Source organism: Zeus faber (genome assembly GCF_960531495.2).
Source record: "Zeus faber genome assembly, chromosome: 3".
NCBI lineage: Eukaryota > Metazoa > Chordata > Actinopteri > Zeiformes > Zeidae > Zeus > Zeus faber.
Window position 1 is genome coordinate 5,039,385 of NC_137190.1, and position 23,422 is coordinate 5,062,806.

The window sequence follows — 23,422 nt, forward strand, 5'->3', positions numbered from 1 at the left end:
CAAGGCATTGGCACTGCAACTGGAGTCGGGCAGCTTCCCACGGCTCCGAGATGGCAAAGAAGGCCGAGCCCGGCAACCCTGCAGAGGAACCTCATTTCAGCCGCCTGTCTCAGGACCTGATCTTTCAGCCTCAATAAACCAAAGATCATGACCAAATCTGAGGGTTGGAACAAAGATTAACTGGTAAATTGAGCTTTTCCTCCTGATTACCAAAAAAATCGGAAAAACCACCGCTCATAATTCCCGCTCACGACATGAGGCCATTGGTAAGAAGCTGATGTGGCTTGGTGGAATCAGCTGTAGGCACTGTACCTTCGTAGCATAATGAGACGGCTTTTGTCAGGACAAATTACAGGATAGATAGTGATAGTGAGACAACTCAATAGCAGGCCACTTAAGATGGCGCAAATCTCCCCGATATGAGCTCTGTGATTAAGAGATTGACTGGACCGAGTCCAAGAGGACGGACAGGCAGAGCGCAGAGTTAAGCAGCAACCAAATCGATCAGACGGCCCTAATGGATTGGGAAGGTCCGGCTGAACGCTGCGAAATCTGTCAATGCTTCCGTGGGCCTGCTCGGCTGCAAACAGGCAGCGCATCACGGATCAATACGCAGCGATCAGACCCGCTCAACATTCTATTGGTCAGGAATCAATAGCGCTTAGCATCCCCTCCCATGTCACAGCACAAGACAGATAGAAGATTATATCACAATAGACACGCACACACACACACACACACACACACACACACACACACACACACACACACACACACACACACACACACACACACACACACACACACACACACACACACACACACACACACACACACACACACACACACAAGAACGGCATCTGATTCTCTGCTGTATCTGGGAGAAAGCAAGAAAAGTCGACATCGCTGCTGTTGACGTTCCACACTGATGCAGAGAAGTGTTATGGCCGAGCCGCGGAGGTTCTTTTCGTTTTTTTTCACTACTTGACCAATGGACACGCTCTGCAAGGAAAATACTCCGGTGGAAATCCGTCTGCCAAGACATCTCCGGAGCGTGGCGCAGCCCGATGCCAAAAGTCAGTCAAGCATTATAGCAGCGGGCACCGGGAGCCCAGCAGCTGGATACGCTGCTCCACGGCTTCCAGCCCTGAGCCCCCTGAGGTGCTGGCTGGATCCAAAAGGGCCGTTTGAGAGTCCAGCGAGCCCCTCCATGATTGGCTTGTTGCCATTAGGGATGTTAAAGTGTGTCGGCTAATCGACCGACTGTTTTACGTTCCAACTAAAAACTTTATAGCCTATTCAAAACATTCAAAATAAAAAAACAAAAAAAACAAAAAGTACTGTTTTCTAAACGGGAGAGGGAACAGAGCGCGTGCGTGCACGTGCCGGCGTGCACTGCAGGAGTTTCGCCTCCTCAATTCTTTCTAAGAATCCCGATCATCACAGCTTTTCTTTGTGGCCGCGATGTCAACTGCCTACTGCCCTGTCCCGTAATGCAGGCACATCGCACACAGGAGTCGAGTGGCAAAATGGGGTTTCATTTCAGACGACGCTCGCTGCGTCAGAATGCCATCACGTGTGGGGTGGAACCACGCAGTTCTTTAGGGTTTCTATAACTCAATATCTGATTCATCACAATTAATTTATTTTAGCCCACGTTCGAAAATGCACGCAAAGAAATGCTTTGCTGATTCGGCAAAAGGGTTTCACTCAGTTTCAGGTTAAAACAACTAATTTAATCATTTCAATATTAAATTGTTGAATAAACGTTGGTGTAGGCTATGGGCCGGGCCCAGAACATAGTAAAGAAGGAATTCCCAACATCCGTCTCCGCTACGCGCAATTGCACAGTGGTGCTGAAAGGACACAGCGCAGACACGGTGCCGCGGTGATTAAGTGTGGAAAAAGCAAATCCATATCTGATGGAATGGTTCAAATTATGGAGGGGGGGGGGGTGGCGTCTGACCCGCTATCTGAACCCCGATCTGAATGTGAATAATCAAATTGCTCCATATCGATAATTTGATGATAATTTTGCGGATGACTACCGGTGCTTTTACAAGATTTTTACGTACTCATTTTTGAGATGTATGATAAACAGTTAGTATTGTAGATATTGTGACCAAGCAGGTAGAGGCAATCTATACAACTATGAGTCTATAAAGTTCAGAAAATTGCATTACTTTACTGTAATGCAACTTTAAAATACAAATTTAGCTATAGTCTCATATCACAACAAAAATAATATATTGCCCAGCCATACCTTGACAGACATAGATGTATGTTCAAAATGAGCAAAACTATTACATGTCAATATTCTGATTCTTAGGCCCCCAACTATCTGGATTAAGTCTATTCCATAAAAGTAATTGGAAGGGGGAAAGTGGCATCACTCCATCCCAAAACACTCTATCCCAGGAAAGCACGATGACTAAAAGAGAAGCAGGAGGGAGAGACAGGAAGAGGCAGAAGAGAGACGGGAGAGGCGGAGGTGGACTCACTGCATCCGTCCTCGTCGCTGTGGTCTCCGCAGTCGTTGTCTCCGTCACACTGCCACTGTGCGGGGATGCAGGTGCACTCTCCGAAGGCGCTGACCGCGCACGTGAAGTGGTTGCGCCCGCAGGAACACTCGGCGCTGCTCCGCACACCTACGCGGGGAGAAAGGGAATACAGAGGGACCGAAGGTCATTAAAGGTCGGGAAGACGGCATGGAGCCAACACGGGACAATCGTGACACGGGCAGTAGCAGAAATGCCTTCCGTTCATCATAATCAATCATCATTATAATAATTTCCCCGTTCCAGACAGGGTTAGAGCCTGATTTAGCCTTCAGCCACAAACAGCAGACTAACAGGCGTCGTCAGAATGGCATTTACAACTGAGAACTGTACGGCTCAGTTTGATAGAAAACGTTCATGAAGTTCAACATCCAGCGAAAGTCCCCCTTCACTCCTACATGTCAGAGTCCGGTTCAGGGTTAGACGACCCTTATGCCGTTTCGAATCCAAAAAGTGAACTACGCAGTTTCTCGCCAAGAATTCAGCTTCACCTTTCATGACGTTAAAAAGTGCAGTTTTACTTTTCTTTCTATTCACTTTGTATGGTGGTTCTCAATGTGGCGTCCGGGGACCCTCAAGGGTCCTCCAAGAGGTTCCAGGGGGTCCTCAGAACAATGATTAATAGTTCAACTTCACTGCTATTTCATTTACACAGTTTGGATCCCAGTTTCACCGTGATCTCACTAACTTCACTATGAAAACACAAGCTCATATCCAACAATAAAAATCTCTCAGATATCTCGAATACCAGAATCTTATCAAATGGGTTCCGTGGCCTGATGAGTATAAAGCTGAGGATCCTTGATGTGAAAAAGGTTGGGAACCACTGCTCTACATTACCCATCCTGACTGTATCCGGTACTCTGAATATGGAAGAAATGCATCAGATAGATCTTGATGACAGATGCTGCTAAGTTTCAGTTCAGTTCAGTTTTCAGTGGAAGTGTGCATCACAGGTACGTATTAGTAGAGCAGCAGCAGCAGCGATGCTTTTAATCGCTGCCTTCTGCTCTGTAACGTCCCTGTCATCCGCCCCAACGAGCTGCTCTCTAAATTACAGCATAATTCCTCCATACACTCGTCAACGATATCACTTTGTGTGAATGAGACTTCACAAAGTGTCCGGGTGCAGCGCAAGTGTGTCATGTGAGTGTGTGTGTGCGCACGATGTGCATCCTTTGACCCAGAGTGGAAGCACTGCCTCGTACGATCCAAGGACTGCCATGAATGTGTCTGATTTTAACGGGCCTCTTCATTGAATTAAGCACTTCCATGAAAACACGTGTGTGTGTGTGTGTGTGTGTGTGTGTGTGTGTGTGTGTGTGTGTGTGTGTGTGTGTGTGTGTGTGTGTGTGTGTGTGTGAGAGAGACAGAGAGAAAAGGGCGCAGTAAATCTTAAGGCTGTTAGAGGTACTTACACTTTAGTCGTTTTGGCTCCTATGTATTAACTAAGCAAGAAGTGACAGGCCTAAAAAGTGTGAGTGTGCATGAATGTGTATTTTAACCAATGACGCTATTTACAATAATAAAAGAAAGCTTTACACTATAAAGGCGACCTATAACGCTCTTCCTTATTTTCTGCCATATATATATATATATATATAATGTCGGATGTTAATATAAAACGTGGCCAAAGTGTCAAATTATGAGGTAAACGAATGACAAAGTAATCGCTGTGAACAAAACACTCTGAACGCTCTGTTTCCAACGTTTTCTATTCTCTCCCTACTCTCTGCACGAGCTGACGGCAGCTGTCATACGTCGTAAAAGGTCATCTGCTCCATCTGATCCCTGCATGCCAGAGTCCCGTTGTATCGCGGTGCGGTGTCTGCGTCTACCACCAGCCTGGAGCACGGCAACCACAGCCAAAACAAACTTTTAAATGTGAACGCACACGTGCACACACGCACACGCACACACACACACACACACACACACACACACACACACACACACACACACCTGCTTTGAACACACCCCAGCACCCTCCTGGTTGCATTCCTCTCCTTTCCTCCCTCATTTACTTCCATAACTATGACAGGAAGAGGCCACGTGACCAATTGCTGGTCCACTTTTCCTGGACTTGACTCTGTTTTTTTTTTGTTGTCTGATGTTTCTATGTTTATGTTTTTCCATGAACATGTTGGTTCATGTTTATTTGTCTCACCCGTGGTGATTCTCCCCCTCTTGGATTAGTAATGATGATTAGTTGTTTAAAGACCAAAACATGGTAAGATGGTTCTCCAAAAAGGGGGATTGGTGGTGGTTCTGTGTAACAAAAAAACTGTGCTCTGGTCATCCTACAGGTCGTCCACAGGACAGAGTTATTGCAGCAGTTATTGATGATTAAAGAAAAAAATAAAGAGTTGCATTGCAGGTTGAGAAGTTGAACTTCACTTGCAGACTAACTCTGTCCAGGATGCAATGGCATACAAATAGGTTGCAGGTTAAAAACATAAAATATATATAAAAAAATAAAAAATGAGGCCTTGTAGATTTAATATGAGTGAAGATTCAGCAACTGGATTGCTTATTTCTCACCTGAAATTTGTTCAGAAACAGATTTCACTGTTCTGATAAGGTGAAATCAGTGAAAGTTTACAGAGTAAATAAAACGGAGCCCATAGTAAAGCTCAAACCCCATTGGCTCAGAACTAGGGGCCTGGCTGCTCATTTGAATTTAAAGCTACACACACTGAAACAGCCTGTGTTGGAACAGTCCGGGTTAAGAAGAATGTCACAATGGCTGAAATGCGTAATCTGAGTGGCATTTTCGGCAAAAAACATCAATAAACACATTTTTGGGACCTCAGAGACCTATATGAATACGTATAAAAAGGACCATAATAGGCACAGAGAAAAAAAAAACAACAACATTCCGAATTGTATCATCACTGTCATGACCTCCAAAATATTGTTTGAATATTTTTTCGGGTTTCTTTCTGGTAAAAGCAACCAAAACGTCTCAGACTGAGAACCTTGCTGCACTGACGATTCTCAGTGAACCTTTTCAGGACTCTGAGAATCAGGTTAAAAGAAGTGGGAAGCAACCTTTTCACTGTCAAGCCATTCATAATGAATCAAGATTCCGAACCAATGGATAACCTGGTGGCTCACTGCAGAAGGTCAATTCCAAGTCATAACACACACGTATGGTTAGGGTAGAGTTAAGATAAAAAAAAGTGAGCTGCATTTGCATGACCTTTCTTCTATATGAGAAGGGTGTCCCGTTAAGTGTTGAGTGTCCCGTTTGGGCCCTGTCTGGACCGTGGAACAGGAAGCAGCGCAGGGAGGCGAGGCGAGGCCGAGGGGTCTCTACCTGCTTGTGTAGGCGGGACGCTCACAGATCAGCGCCACCATCGCGTCTATGTGCACATCACAGTAAATCATCAGGTCCATTATGGGAAATAAATAAAGGCCCCTGTGCTGCTCTCACTGTGGCGCTCATTAATGGCCATCTGTGTGTGTCAGTAGGTGTGTGTGTGTGTGTGTGTGTGTGTGCATGTGCGTGTGTGTGAGAGAGAGAGAGAGAGAGAGAGAGAGAGAGAGAGAGAGAGAGAGAGAGAGAGAGAGAGAGAGAGAGAGAGAGAGAGAGAGAGAGAGAGAGAGAGAGAGAGAGAGAGAGAGAGAGAGAGAGAGAGAGAGAGAGAGAGAGAGAGAGAGAGAGAGAGAGAGAGAGAGAGAGAGAGAGAGAGAGAGAGAGAGAGAGAGAGAGAGAGAGAGAGAGAGAGAGAGAGAGATAGTGGCTTGTAGAAAAAAGAAAAAAACAAAAAAAAACGAGTTTCTTAGAACGTGTGTGTGTGTGTGTGTGTGTGTGTGTGTGTGTGTGTGTGTGTGTGTGTGTGTGTGTGTGTGTGTGCGCGCATGAGCGTGTGGTTATGTGGTTGCTGGCCTCCTCACAAAGGCGTCAGTCAACCTAGGAGGGCCTGGCAAAGAAAGACCAGTAACCTTGAGATCCCTCCCACAGCACTAAATTAATGGCCTCTTTCTTTTCATTTCCCCTCGTTCCCTCTCTCCCTCCCTCTATCTCTCTCCCCTCATTCTTCTCTTTCCACCATCCTCTGTTCACACTTCCCCTCAGCGGCCTCCCCTGTCTCTTCTTCTCCTCCTCCTGCACTTTCCTCTCTCCTCCCCTCTCTCTTCTTCCACAATGCTCTTCTCATGGGGCGGAAATGGCCTCATCTTGCTCATTCTCTCTTTTTCTTGTTTTTACTCAGTATTTCCCCTTTGGTCTATTTTGGGTGTCAAGACCCCTGAGGTTTAGCTCCACCCCCCCCCCCACCCCCGACCCCCCAGGGGTGTAAATACCTTCCAAACATATTTCAATGGACATAATGGACCCTCATAGGCCAGCCGGAGACTGAAACGCGCTCTGTAAACAATGGATTTTCAGTCGAACGGGAATGTGTTTTTAATTCCTCTCAATTTCCTTCATCTATAAGTGTTGTTTTCAACCGCTTGTGTGCATGTGCCTTGGTCAGCTGTGCGTGGATACATGTATGAGCATGTGTTTGAGCATTTGTGTGTGTGTGTGGTTGTGTGTGTGTGTGTGTGTGTGTGTGTGTGTGTGTGTGTGTGTGTGTGTGTGTGTGTGTGTGTGTCCGCTCACATTTCTGGCTGTGGGTTTGCACTGGGCTAAATTAGAACACAGTCGGGGAGCTGGAGCAGCAGCCATGTCATAGGAAGCCACATCAGAGAGGCTACATTTGTTAGACATGCTTTAAAAAGCACAGGCCACTTGCTCTGAGGACGGACAAACACTCACACGCGCACACACACGCGGAAAGCGGAAATCGGAATGTACAAATGTGAACGCATTCTACATAAGCAGAGAGGGACAGATGTATAGAGCTGTGAGTACAGATATGGGCGTACACACACACACACACACACACACACACACACACACACACACACACACACACACACACACACACACACACACACACACACACACACACACACACACACACACACACACACACACCCTATGGTAAAGGTAGGGCTGGGCGATCCTGACAAATTCTAAAACCCAAATATTTTTTTACCTTGATATTGAGATATTCATGACATTTTCAGGATGACAAGTAGTGCTTCGAACAGCTTCAAGAGTCTGCGAAGTTCAGACCACTGCAGACCAGTAAAGCACAACATTGAACTACAGTATATCGCAGCATGACAACAATCAAAATTCCAGTGGATATTGTGTCTGGTATCGTGATATAGATATTATAATCAATATTATATCGATAAGGCCCGGCCCTGTTGTCAAGGTATGTAGCGCCGGCTTCAACACGGAGTGCAGAGTCACCAAATGACTGCACTTGTTCCCTCCAGATGATCAAATCTACCACGCCAACAAACAACACAGAGAGCCCTCACACAACTTCACAACACATTCATGAGGCAAGATCTCCTCGCCCGTCCAGGTGCTTATCATCCGCTGGAGATGCAGGTCGTACAAAGCGCGGGCAGCGGCAGAGAGGCGTGGAGGCCCGGGGCCTTTCAGACGCACCACCATGACCATGCCAAGAGAACTGGAGCGTTCAGACACACAATCATCACCTGGGAGGGCGGGCCGCAGAGATCCAGCCCCAAACATCTCGGCCTTACATCTCATACTGCCTATACTCTACTACGTTTCTTTACTTTACGGATTTGTATTTGTAAATATACCTATACTACTTCTTTGTAAATTGCAATTAGGATATGCATGAATGCTCCTAATATTATAAGCTCAAATACTTATATTTTTACAAAAGCAGAAATGTCAATGTGGTACTTTCACTTTTGAAAGAGAAATTTGTATCAGTTTTTTTTTTTTTTTTTTACTTAAGTAAAAGGTCAGAGTACTTCTTCCCCTGCTGCATATTTCACCCATCGATGGCACAAGTCTGCGCATGTGTTGCTGACGTGCATGTGTATGTGGTTGTGGGTGTGAGAGCGTGCGTGCGTGTGTATGTGTAGGGCAAAAAGAGGAGGGGACCACCAAATAAGATGTTCCCTGTTGGTTCCTGCGTCTGTGCCCATGGGGGGTCATGAGTGCAAACACCTCAGAGCTGCAGAACAAGACAGGTGGTCCTCTGAAAGAAAACAAACAAAGGAGCGATCCCTCAGACCACCACACCTCAAACCCCAAACCCACCTACAGCAGCGAGCCGCCGCAGGACCACTCCGGTCTCACCCGCCGAGCCAGGCCGGACCCCGCCAAGGTGACCTCACATCTACCAGGTGGCATTTAGACGCTTCTTCCCGTTTGAGCGTCGGCTGCTGGTGAGTGGCGGCAGCGGAAGGACCAGAGGGGATTGTAGCGAGGCCAACGCACACAATGACACCACGACCCGCAGCGAGCGGGTGGCCGGCGCTTTGAAAGATGTCAAAAGGCTGCCAGTTAATTGGGCGTTAGACCTCCCCGGAGACTACCTGGAGGGTCGGAGCGGTTTCTGTGTGTGTGTGTGTGTATGTGTGTGTGTGGGTGTGTGTGTCTGTGTCTTCCCACTATAAAAAGGTGCTAAGCGGGAACAGGGCGTCGGAGCCACCTGATAATGCGAGTCTGAGTCGAGCCTTTTGTGACCGCTGCCTCATTCTCTCTCCTTCCGCCCCCGATGCGGAATGCTAAAAAGCATCACGCCAGAACGACAGCTGTGTCCCAGCACGTCAAGTGTTTTGTTTCCTTCTCAGACTCGACCCTCTATCCCACTGCATTCAACAACGCAGCATCGCAGCGTCAGCAGTGGGTAAGGTACAGACGCTGCTTCATGAGAAATTCAAGCGGCTCAAACTCTACAGTTTCTAACTACATTCCATTTACATTATGGTTATTAGTTCATCTCCAGTTGACACCGAATAGTCAATTTCCAAACCAATGAAAGGAAGGGCCAAGTCCTTCTAATAATTCTATATTGAATGTTTTCAAAGTTCTCCAATGTGAACGTCAAACAGAAATGATTGAATTGCTCTCCGCCATCTACACGAGAAGGAAACTCAGCATGAGAGGATACGATTCCTCTTGATGTGGTACAGTCTGAAGCATTTGCAATACCAAGTCTAAAAAATACCGATGTGTTGTTGCAAGAATGCCATGAAAGAATCATGATGTTTTTAACGATTGCGCTACAAAGTCTTTGCTTATAAATAAAAAATATCAAATATCCATAAATACATGGCTAATGTAGATGTAATAAACTCCTCAGTCGTTCACTATTCTATTCTATCACACTGCAGATTGGCTTGACGACTGGTGCGGGTCGTTTCAAAATGGAAGCATCGCAGAGAAGGGAGAGGCGTGATGGCACCGTCAACAGCACCGGGCTGGAGCTCTTCAGGAAGGAGGGATGTGGCTCAAGCCATCACTCGTGCCTAGCGTTGGGTACCGAGGCCCGTTATTAAACAGGGCCCGGGGGCTAAGTTATTAAAGACCGTCGTATCGATAAGCTCCGGTGTTACCGGTACTGTTAACGGTATTGGAGAAATTAAAAAAATATATTTTCTATTTATTTAGGCTATATAACCTGTTTCCAACGTGAAATAATACTCTCTCTCTCTCTGGAAAAAATAAAAAATAAATTTAAAAAAGACTGCTGGACTTGAAAAAATCTCAGTTGACTGACTGGTTTTGCACTGATGATGTCACTTGTCGACGTTCAGGGGGCAGCCCTACATATGCCCTAAATCTAACAATTTTACACAGTGATTGCGATTACCACCAATAATTGCGATGTGGTGATTTGGTAATAATTGTGACGGCTCCATCTGGTGTTCCACTTCTCCATCATTCTCCGACCTCGTTCTTTCGGACACACACACACACACACACACACACACACACACACACACACACACACACACACACACACACACACACACACACACACACACACACACACACACACACACACACACACACACGGCGGTTCCCCGATTCTGAGCCTCACGTTGAGGCTGTGATGGCTCTTGATTTTCGTCCTCTGCTCTGCCCTTGTTTTCCCGAAACTCCATCACGTCTCCTCCTCCTACTTATTTTCCTGCTTGCGGGTCGGGGCGAGCCTGATGTGGAGCAGCGGAGAACCCACAGGGGGACATGTTGGACCCAGCTGGGAGAGAGAGCCGCACATGGCAGCTTACCATGCTCTCTCACACACACACACACACACGACCAAAGAACAGCCAATCCGGAGACCGGCCCTTGCAAGTATAGTAACACGCACGCACACGCACACACACACACACACACACACACACACACACACACACACACACACACACACGTGTTTCAGCAGGAAAAAATTCAAACCCTCAGCCACAAACCTTAATGCACAGCCCTATCATCACCAACTCATCCTCCCAGCTCTCTTACACACACACACACACACACACACACACACACACACACACACACACACACACACACACACACACACACACACACACACACACACACACACACACACACACACACACACACACACACACAAACCCCCCCCCCCCCCATTTGTTCAGCAGCACGGTTCTTTTCTCGCCTGCTCATCTCAAACTTTCATTAAAAACTCTCTTCTTATAAGGGAGTGATTCAGTGCCGTTCTCTGATAATACGCTACACATGTGTATGTATAGTTGGTATGCCTTTCATGCTGTACTATGCAGACACTGCCCCAATTATCCCAGACAGGAGGACAGATCGCGGCAGAATGTGCACTGCATGGCCGCCATGCACAGCAATGCTAAGTATGTCAACCACACACACACACACACACACACACACACACACACACACACACACACACACACACACACACACACACACACACACACACACACACACACACACACACACACACACACACACACCTTGAAGAGAATACAGGACGATATTGTCTTCCACATTTTGTTTTAATGATGAAACACCAGTGTAATTACATCCCTTATGATAACTGGTGGCCGTGCTATGGAGGGTTATAAATAGGGCCCGCGAGATCAAAGTGGTGCAGTTAAATGAAAGGATGGCGTTGTTATGAAACTGTGCAATAAGCGCACGCAAACACACGCACACGTATAGACACACAGGGGGCGTCGCTGTGCGCGGTCAGCCAGCAGTCCCTCTGAAGTGAGTTCAAAGATAACAGTGTCTTGGCGCGGGATCAGTGGCTGGATTCTGGATGGGCATGTGGGCTGGCACAGGGTGGGTGGAGGAGGTGGTGTCTGTGTGGGTGCATCTATGTGTGTGTGTCAGGGTTTCAATAGTGTGTGTTTGTGCGTCTATGTGAGCGATCAGCTAGGGAATGAGAGGAGGAGAGGGATGGAACATGAGAGAGGAAGTGAGATGAAACGTGTGAGGGGGAGAGCTGCAATGAGAGTAGAGGATGGATTGATTCTGAGGTTGTAGACGGGGCTGGGCGATACTGACAAATTCACAATTTTGGGGGAAGACTATTGGTGCTTTTATAAGATATTTTCACACAAAAAAACAATCATTAGAAAATTGCATCATTACAAGTGCATTACTGTAACGCAGCCTTAGAGATGTTGATATGACTATAACAAAAATCCCAGCACAATATCCAGTCTCATAACAGGATATTTATATTACAAGTACTAGTTGTACACTTTAATGCACTGGAATGCAGTGTGTTGCAATGTGATGAGTTTTATTTGCCGTACTGCACTACACGCCGTTATGTTGTACTCTATAATGATGGGAGGTACTGAGCTGTCAGAGTATTGTCAGAAATACTAGTTTCCACCGAGATACCAAATCCAATCCATGTCCTTTTCTTTTTAAAATTCACAACATTGGGTTAAAGGTCAGATGCTGCTTTTACAAAACCATGCCTTCCAGGCATAAAAAAAAAAATGCATAACATGTTTATCCATACTGTGCAAAGCCAAACTGTACCCTGTTGTACTGTAGTCTACTACCCTGGGCTTCGCTGCGAGAGCTCTGAATGGTTAAATAACTTGCAGAGTATAGAGCTTGTCATAGTACATTTCATTGAACGCCACATGTCAGCCCTCTGTAACGCGTCTGGCCTCTATAAACTGCAACCGTGCGGCTTATGGCCTCGATATGTTTGCACGAAGGTTGTGTGTGTGCGGGACAGTATTACAGTCAAAACAAACCTGCCAGAAGTTTCATTTGTATCTGATTATTTATCTGTGTATGTGCCACTGGGAAAAGCCAACAGAAACACACACACACACACACACACACACACACACACACACACACACACACACACACACACACACACACACGTCACTTTTAGTGCTGTGATTGCACGTGGCATGAATGACATGTTTTGCAGGGGAGATCATGCTTTTTTGTCGTTAATTTTAGATGACAGTTTATATGACATTATCTCAATATAATACACGGCGCGGACCCAAACTATGTAACTAAGAGTATTAAGACCTCCTCCACTTTGTCAGCTTTCGAGCGTTCAGTTTGTTCCTCTTTTTCACCTCTTGGCTGTAAACAACCCTTTCACGCCTCCGTCTCCAACGCTCTACTTCTGAACAAAGCGGCATTGTTGGGCTGATGACGCCAAATACTGCGATCAAAAAAAAAGGTTAAACTAAGTAGAAGTTTAAGAAAGGGGCTGTACCTGTCCGAGTCAACATCTGTGTACATTCAATAACCTTTACAACGCTAACCCTTGGCAGGAAAAGACGGACAGAACATGGGGGACTAAGAGAGAGGTACAGAGAGGCAGAGTATTATTTATTCAATAGCTGCTGAGGCAGCACCAGGAATGCCACAAAACTGAGATGAAAGAGCAACGAACGGGAGACAAGAGAGAGGGAGCGAGAAAGGGAGACAAAGAGAGGGAAAGAGAGTAGGCATGAAAGTGTAATTGAGAGAACCGGGTGTCCCTTCTTTCCTATATACAGTGACTGCATGATTGCCGCAGCTGTATCCAGCTGAAAAATGCACGACTCTGTTCATTCCTATAGAATGCAAGTGTTTGTGGGTGTGTGCTTGCGTTGTGCACGCGAGCCGCGAGGCCTTGCAGTGTAAACAGGGCAGGCCTCTGGGCTGTGCCCCCAGACTGTGAACACTAGACTAGTGGGCAATGTGCTGAGTGAGCACTCGCTGTCCAAGCCCCCAGTAATCCTCAGATTGTCTCTTTTGGCGAGCCGAACCTTTTCCCCTTCACAACAACAACAACCAGGGCCTACACCCAAAAGGAACCTGCCCAAACAAAAGCCAAGCCCAATTCAGATCTAATCACATTTAAGTGTCTAATCTCAAAATAATTTGATTAGACACAGCACTTATGGAAACCATGAGGGGGGGAAAGAAATACATGAATAAGTTCTTCACCAGAGCCAAATTTTGATGGTCAAAGTGAAATGTCACAAGATGAAGTCAATCTCAGTGGCCCTTTTTTCGATTCCAAACATCCATATATTTTTATCGTGTCCGAGGAGGTAAACTGGAACCATATTTCTGGGTTGTAAAACAGGCAGACGTCACTTCCCACAAAATGAAAGTAGCAGATACAACAGGAATGGGTGAGAAATAGCACAAAGTGCAGTAACCCATTGGATATCCAGGGGAGGGACAATTGTATGAATCTAAATCACTGTGTGAGTGGAATGGGCAATTTTACTGCTTCCAGCACTCCACAGCACACGAGGAAGGCTGTGGAGATTTTATGACGTGTGTGTGTGTGTGTGTGTGTGTGTGTGTGTGTGTGTGTGTGTGTGTGTGTGTGCGTGTGTGTGTCTAGTATTTGGCTCTGCTCCAGTCCAGCACAGGGCCCACTGGATTCAGCCAGTGTTACACGAGCCCCCCATATGGGCTAGACTTCCAGACTATATCCTCCATGCAACCAATGTCTCCCCAGAGATCAGAGCCTTTCCCCGGATCCATATCGGTACCGCGCTCCCCATGCCTCAAGCCAGATGCCTCCACGCTGAAAGGATAAAAATCCACTCGGGGAACAAATGAAACTTGAGGTGACATTCGGGGCAAAATGTGGTAAAGCAAAGACAAAAATCCGGCGCTCCCGTTCAGAGGGTGATTCAAACACAGGCCCCAAATATCCAAACCATAGCTTTCTGAACCCCCGCCTGACGATCTGCCTTTAGCTGATTCTGATCCTAATTGATACAACAATCAAACACTTACTAAAGGGTCAGACTGTCATGATGAACCACACAAAACACACAAAACTCAATCTAATCCAAACAATATGATGGTCTATGAAAATATCTGTTTACTACCAGCTTCCAAGCCAGGGCGGTTGGGTTCTGTGCAGCAGAGACCCGGACAATTCTCAGGCCAGTCCTCATTGAAGCACTGATTGTAGCGCTGGTTGCCAGACCAGTGTAAGCAGCTCCATTGGAACAATGTCTGCAAACGTGAGCTTGGAGCTAGAGGAAAGGTGTAATAAGAGGAGATTATTGCATCCAACTGAGCTGTGACTCACTTTATGGGCCAAAAACTATTCCTGGACGAGGACAACAGCCACGGAGGTTCAGATATTTAATATCCAGCATTTAGTCATGACTGACACAGCACAAGCGTGTAGCCTCAGGCTCCAAACCTCCCTAATGTTGGCAATGGCCCCCCGTGATGATGGAGATTTAGTGGAATAAAACAGTGTCTGCCAATTGGAGGATTTTGACCCCTCTGATTTCTACATTAGTCCACCATTGGCCACTAAAATGAGCTGTTTGTCATTGGAAAAGAGCGGGGGCTTCACACACACACACACACACACACACACACACACACACACACACACACACACACACACACACACACACACACACACACACACACACACACACACACACACACACACACACACACACACACACACACAATGTGAATACTTTGCATGCCAAAGACTTGTCTGTTTCTGATTGCCAGCCAGCCTGGCCAGAAAAATCAAATTGTCAACAGGACAGCACTCACAAAGACACCACTTGTCATCCTAGCATATATTCTCATGAATTTCCACCGCGTTGCTCACAATAAGGAACCAATTAGCTGTGCAATCCACCTCGCCGACCCTCTCCAAGGGGGATTCTATACCACAAATGGCTCCTTTAGCTGTATAGTTTCGCCTCAGTATTCATGGTATACAGCTTTTACGTTTACAGACAGTAATGCCGTCCTGTCTACTGCTTAGCATTTGAAAGGTTTATGCATTATATTGATGCTATAAAAACCTTTATTTTATTACTACAATTTTATTTTTCATTACTTTATTGTTACCATTTGTGTTTTTAATGTTCCTTTTCCCTTTTAAACACTTCAGTCGCGGTGAATCTGATCTTGTTAGCTGACAAGTAAATCGAGAATGTTTGCAAAAGGCAAATCTGCGATTGAGCCGACGGTTCAGGTTTTGTGCCCTGCCTTCCTTTAAATATATCGAAATCCTCACAAGGTGCGTTGATACATTCCACGATGCACACACAAGACAACCAAAAATCCAGAGCATTCCAAAAGAGGAGGAGTGGGTTCGGAGGTGCTTGGTGGGTGGGTGTTAAATTGGTGACTTGGAAGGCAGTACCATTGCAGAAGCAAAGCGGACAACCTGCGGTCGGGGTTGAATTCTTTCCCCTCTCGGGCTCCTTTGAGAGAAGAGGGAAAACAGAGAAGCACAGAGCCTTCCATTCAGAGTAATTTATCCCTACGGTCGGTCCCTTCTTTACCGGCTGCAATAGCCCCCTTCCAGGGCTGCCCAGCATGACGCCTGCGAGTGGCGTGTGAAACTCTCCTGTCTCCTTCAGCTCTAAAGGGAAGGATGAACAATGGCCCTCGCCAGGCGCTGGCTCTCAACAATCCCCGTCTCTCCCTCTCTCCCCGTTTCCTTCATTCTGTGGCTCACTTTCTCCTATACAGAAAGCAAACACAAGCTACTCTTGCAAAAACACAATATTCCCATATTTTCAATCCACAGCCCATCGTCACTAATTTATACCAGAGCAAACATCCTCTCATCTGCTTATCCGTTACTCTCCTCTGACCTTAGGGCACCATCTTTCCCTGGTCCCCTGTCCGCAGTAGTTTGGTAGATGGAAGACTGGTGCTCTGAATGAGGGAGATGTTGAGCGGCAGCCTCGCATTTTTCTGGGTTCTCAGGACCCTGTCTGACCCCGTCTATTACACCAATCATCAAAATGTGGGTGACCGCCCGGCCCCTTCTCCATTTCTATGCTTTAACCCAGCCACAGTCCTATCACCCCATCCCCAATTCACAAGCCAACTGAAGGTCCAGCTAGTGTCCCGTTTTCTAAACTAGTTTCCCTTTTACTAGGAATACTAGGAATGCAGCAATGCGCAGTTTCCGCCACACTTCCACACCATTACGGTAAAAACCCTGGTGTCATCCGCTGGGCCAGTGGACGTTAAGAGACCGCCGCGAGCTTCAGTGGAACGTGTGGCTAATCAGTTATTATGGCGCCCCTCCAGTCGAGCTCAGCCAAGGAGCTCTTAGGAAACAGGCAATTCTTGTCCTGATGAACTTAGCCTATAACAAAAACAGATCATCCTTTAATTCACAACTCTCTTGGCCTCTGCCAACTGGTGGAGGGACATGAAAAAAAACACGAACGTTTTTTTCTGAGCATAGGAGGAGCTCAACAATACAACATCAACAGGAACAGCAACGACGAAAACAACAACAGCAGAGGCGGCGGCAATCTTTGCAGCCCCCGCTGGAAGCTATTTTCCCCCTCCTGGTGCTACACCATTCACCGCTAGCTCCTACAGAGCTATTGAGCATTCACTAGGCACCTCCACATCCCCGACAAGCACGACAAAAAAAGCATTTTAAGAGCAACGCTCCCAGCAGTTCCCACACTATTTCACCTGTCAAATGCTTACAAAACCGGCATGGTGGGTGTTGCGGTGGGTTGGGGGTGGATGTGTGTGTTAGTATGAGTGTGTATGTGTGTTGGTTGGGGGGGGTCCTCAGAGGGCCACCACGGCGAAGACCTCTTGACAGCCCAGAGATGCAGTAGAGATAGTCTCAATCCTCTTGAATGACCGGATTCACTTAGCAGCATTGGCTGTCCCCTCATCTGGGCCCAAATACCTGGACGACCTTCACCTACACGAGCGCAGCAGAAAGAAAGGCCCCTTCCTTGCCAAGATGGATTGATTGAAACAAAAGAGGATGAGTCACACTTGGAGATGACGGTGGGTTGCGATCGATTTGGACTGTCTCGTCCGAGCAGAAGGGATGAGACAAAGGCAGTGAAAGGGCGAGGCCGGAGGAAGTAAAGGTGGTGTTCAGGAAATGACAGGTGCCTGCAGAGTCAGAACCTTGGCAAGTCCAGCAATCACTGAAACAAATCCTCAGGGCGAAAGCCCGGCTCCAAGACATTTGTTGCTGCTTAAGACAAATGACAGCTTCGCATTTTTAATGACACTATTTTAAATTGACATACAAAAAATAAATCTTTGTTCTCTTTCTTTCACCATTTCAATAAATACAATGGGGTCAATCTTGACCCTTTAATAAGAAGCCTACAGCTTAAGAAGAATGAAGCATATATCTGGAATTTGTCCTCTGATTTAACCCATCCAAACAATTAAGCAACGGGATTTTGGTGTGTGAGGCACCCGGAGTGCCCAAAGCAGGTAAAGTAGAAAAATTAAAAACACGAAACTCACATCAAAACACAAATCTTCTGCTCCGTCATGTCTGCGTGTGCATGCGTGTGGGATGGAGCGGTTCAGCTTCACTCAAGCGAATTATAGGCCATCTCTGCTTGATTTTGTTACTATGGAGCCCGCCTCCATCACCTGCTGAACAATAACCAAAATACAAACACGCAGTTCCATGGACACACCGTGGCTCCGACAGTCACACATCATGGGCAGAACAAAGTTAATTAAAAGTGCATAATGGATCAACGCATGGAACAGAGAGAGGAACGGAGAGATGGATACACTTGAGCTCCTCTTCAAACCCACGCCAACCCCACGCTCCATAGCGCTGGGACTCCGGGTCGAGCTCGGGATGGCAGTTAAACATCGCAGAGCGCCTGCCTTTCATAATTTTGTTCCAGTTTCCTCGACTACAGGTAATAAACCTTTAACAAGTGCGCGAGTTTCAACTCAGTGCATCACCTGCCTTCGCGGGGTAATCTGCACCCCGATCAGGTTTGACTGCGGTCGCGTTGAAAACCCCTCCCCTTCAGGCTCAAGGGACCAAAGTTTGTTGCAGCGTCATTATGGTATTCAGCAGAACACAGCACAGTAATAATGTAAGTCTGATTTGCCGAAATTGCAGTCAACTCAGACGCTAAACCCTTCCTGCCTTCATAAACTCATTCAATTCCCTAGCCTGTGTTCAACCATTAAAACTCAATCAGAGAGAGACAGGGCCCAAGTGAGAAAGGAGAAGATACAGAATTTGTGTTACATAAGTCCATCTCACGGGTCACTAGCCGCCATCCATCATGCCCATCTCCCACAAAGGCTCTCACAGCCTCATTGGCATTCTGACTCACATGATTATAGGAAACAAAGGGAAAAGGTCTTGACGCAACTCAATAAGCAGATTTTGGCCCAGGCTATTTGTGGAAGAAACCAAACATAAAACTGGCCGCTGTCACATGCTGAGAGAAACACCCAGAAATATAGAGATCAAGATACTAGGGATGCACCGATTTATCAACAAATAAGATGACATTCACCGAATGCAGCCGATGTTTATCTGTTGCGTCGCATTCATTTTGCGCTGGATAAATGTTGCAGTGTTTCCCTACACGTTGACTTTACCTGGGCGGGCCGCCCAGGTATATTAACGGCTGCCCAAGTCTATTTGGCGACCCATTTTGGCATTTTATATCCGTCCGATTGATTAACTAGTGGACTCGTTCTCTGATATTACGTAAGAAGACGCGGCCGTGGCTCTCTAGCATAATCGCTCCAAGCAAGAGGTGATGCTGCATTCACGGGAACTCGGAAAACTGTAATTTGCGTTGCAAGAGAAGTGATTCTGCGTTTACAGGAACTCGGAAAACTGTCATTTGTGTCGGTAGCCCACACAGTACGGTTGAATTTGTGCCCACTCAAAGATCTCTTTGTTTCCCAGGCACAAAAGGGGGAGTAAATAAAAACAAAATAAACAAACAGTTTAAAAAAAGGACAACATCGGTATCGGCACCAGCCAATTTGTTATTCAAACTTCGGCATCACAATCGGTACATCCCTACAAGATACACAGGATAACATTTGTTACATGACCAACGATTGGGTAAACGAGGATGCCAAAGGGGGAGGGGGAGCAAAGAATCACATGCGGTCCTGTGTTGTTGAGAACAGAAAATGAAGGGCACTCTTCAGCCGTGTCTTTGTTGTTGCGTTAAGTGTTTTTGCCCGTGATCTCATCATTCATCCGGGCAAATTTGTTTTGGACATTGCAATAACAAATGGAGTCCAAGTGACCCCCCGTGCCTCCAAGACAGTGGAATGACAGACTCATATTTTATGGTTAGGAACAAGGAAATGGCTTTCAAGCGCACGCCTCAATTACACGCTCCTGCCTGTGCTCTAGCCCTCCACCTCTCCGTACCAAACTTTTGATTTTTGACCCAAATGTCTTCTCCCCCCACGATTGTCAACACTTTCCTGAAGCTGATTGACAGCCCTTTAACGGTGAGCCTTCAGGTTTTGATTAGTCTTGTCTGATTTCAGCCACACCTGATTAAAAATGGTGGGCCACACACACACACACACACACACACACACACACTAAAGCCTTGTGCACGGCTCAGGCTCCTTTTGAAGGAGCAGAATAGACAACAGTGCTGGAACTGGATATGGTCTGAGGCCTGTTGAGACTTGTACAGAGCCCTGGCAGTCTCATGCTCGGGTCACACCGCCGGCGACGGGGCTGCAGCGTGAAGCCAAGCGGCTCTCGTCTCATCAGCTGGTCTCTGTGCCCCTGGCGTTTGTGGGCTTGTCGGCTCAAAATCGACTGGCTATTGTAGGTGCGCCAAACATTTCAAACCTCTCTCCTTTTCCATATTTAATATCCAGTATATAAATAGATGTCGTGTGTACTTATTTTTTATTAAAAAGGCATAGCTGTTTACTTAGCAAAATAAATGACCTACCCAAAAACGTCATAATTAGTCTTGCCATCCGTCTCTTAAAATAAAGAATTGTCCTCGTTGGAGAAACATAAAATGGCATGTCAGTTTAAGGGACGTTTTTCATTTTAAAAAAAATTGCCTAATCATGAACAATTACACAGTGGTCGGGGAGTCTGTTCTCCAAGGATCAGCGCCATTGAGAGCGTACCTTTTGGCTGTCGCTCGTTGCTGCTAATTTGCATAAATTCAAAATCTACTAAATTTTTATTTTCGCTGTGAACCCTTGAGCTCGTCGCCGGCCGTCGCTCCCTCCCCAGCACCCGGATGAGGCCGAGCTCCGTTTGATATGCATTGCAGCCTGTCGCTCTGCGGCGCATGTGCACCAGCCGGTGTGATTGTACCTTTAGGATGCAAACTGTAGGCCATTAATTAATATGCCACAAGTTGGAAAATAGGGAGGTAGACTTTATAATTTGTCTACCTTAAAAAAGGCAGCAAAAGCGGATCATTTAAAATCCTCCACCCTTCACCATCTTTTAATACCGCCGTCTAAACATCTCCCACACAGAGATCAGCGGCGTTCCCCCAGCGTTCAGTGCGGTCTACAAACGCCTTCTACCTTCAAACAGCGGAGAGACAGGAAGCCAGGGTGGAGGCGATGAGAGAGAAAGAATAAGGGCAAGAACAAGGCTGGAGAGAGAGAGAGAGAGAGAGAGAGAGAGTATGGAGGTGTGGGGCGGGCGCATCTTCTCTGGCTGCCACAGAGCAACGAAGCCACAGAGCGACCAAACCACTCGGACGGAAAACTCAAAAACTGCAGTCGAGCTCCTTGTGGGTGGAAAACAACTCAAAAAATAAATATGTTGATGCTACTTGGAAGAATAAAAAGGATAGAGGTGTTGTTGAAAACAGTAGTCCATTGGAATATCATACGGTGTTCATTGAAACCTGGGCACGAGTGTATTTAAAAGTATGATGGCACACAGGTAGGGAACGATGCCTTGCAGTTAAACCACAGTTTCCGTTATCTGGTAATTGCCGGTTGAACTCCGACATGTTTAAATTAGTCCGGCCAAAAGAGTGCTGGGCAATAAAACAATAACGATAATAATATCCATTTTTTTTCCTCGATGTTGAAATAAAACAGACTCAGAAAGCCAATCAGTTTGGACCATGTAAAGCTGACCTTTCACCTCTAACCAATCACTTTGGTCAATATAGAAATAAGGACCGCCCCCTCCCTCGTGGACACGTTGCACTTGTAAACACAGACACACAGAGCTCAGCATCCACAACTCTGAGGAGAAGCAAAAGGTATGTCGACAACACGTCCCGAGGAAGACGGACAACACCACAAACTTTATTTATTCAGACCCACTTGCTATATTTACTTTGTATTTTGTATATATACTTAATATATATATCATATATTTAAAATCTGCTTATCAATTGTTTTTAAGCTCAATAAACACAGATAATATTTGACCGGAATCTCTCCCATTTGTCCGGGAAATTGGAATCTTCCAGGACACGGGGAGTGGCACCCATGGAAACGCTGGGTTAAACAGCATCAACTGACCGAATATTCCAGACTTTGATGAAAGGACGATCAGATCTTCCTTTTCCCAACATCACAAGCACCACTTAAACCCCAAAAATCATCAAAAAAGTACAACGGCATCATCGAGCGCGAGAAGGAAGAGCAGCCAGAGCAAGGGAGGCAAATAATAAAAAATGAACCCTGGCTTTCAAAGCAGGACGCCCTGCCAAAAAGGTCTTTCAGGATTATTTTTGGATGGCTTCCGTACAGAACAGAGAGGGACTTGCTTGAGTGGGATGTCGGCTTGAGCGCCACATTTTTTTTATTTTCCTTCATTGGTGTTTTATTGTTGCACACACAGTGACCTGCCGCGACACGAGTGTGCACACATGCATGCGCACACACCACATGCGCGCGCACGCACGAACACACACACAACATGCGGACACACACACACACACACACACAGACACACACACACACCAATGTGCTTTGGGGAGGGAACAAACTTCAGAGGGAGAGTGATTCATCAAACAATTTTTAAATTCTGTGGTTGGCGTCATTTTTAGGCCTTCATCAAATCTGCACTGAGTGTGAGGTGAAATGCTTCTTCCTTCGCTTTGCTCAGGATGAATCACAGCAACACATCATTACCTCCTAAACCCAGACAGACGGGCAGGCAGAGAAGGAAACTTGTAATGATTAAAGGGCTTTTTAGTAAATCATTGTCTCCTTAGAATGGAGAGAGGTCTCGGAGGTCTTGTGAAACACTGGCGGTGGAGAGGATTGTTTTTTAAAAAGTGCACCGGCCGGTGAAATGAGAGGTGCATGAAGCTCATTACAGGGACCCACCCCCACCCACCCCAAGGCCCCTATTCACCCCCCCTTCCCCTCCCCCATCACTCGAACCCCTGCGACACACAGCCCTCATCTGTTGAACAGAAGCATAATGTTAGCAGCCGCCACTGGGAGGAAAAAAAGCTTTAGGATGAAAATCTAAGCACTCGCTCACTGTGGTTTTTACTTGGCAGTTTAATGCCTCCCTCGGACAAATTTGACGACATAAGGAAATTTGATGTACAGCGTTTCCACGGTGACTTGGATTAATGACAAATACAGCAGTCACAGGAAAGTGCCAACAAAAGTACAGCAACAAAGTACTTCTCCTTTAAGTATATTTTTGAAGTATCTTTCAAGTTAAAGTACTTTTCGTTTTAATTTTGCAAATTTTGCTTTTTTGCTTATTTTGTTTGAAGGAAAT

The 23,422-nt window shown here is 46.3% G+C and overlaps 1 protein-coding gene across 1 annotated transcript in view; it reads right to left on the reverse strand.

Annotated features, from left to right (window-relative positions):
- The window catches only part of lrp4 (low density lipoprotein receptor-related protein 4), a 92,430-nt gene that overhangs the window by 47,611 nt on the left and 21,397 nt on the right, over nucleotides 1-23,422 (reverse strand). Inside the window, exon 2 of the mRNA XM_079997414.1 lies at nucleotides 2,502-2,648. Coding sequence (XP_079853540.1) covers nucleotides 2,502-2,648 — 147 coding nt within the window. The remainder of the gene's footprint in view (nucleotides 1-2,501; nucleotides 2,649-23,422) is intronic.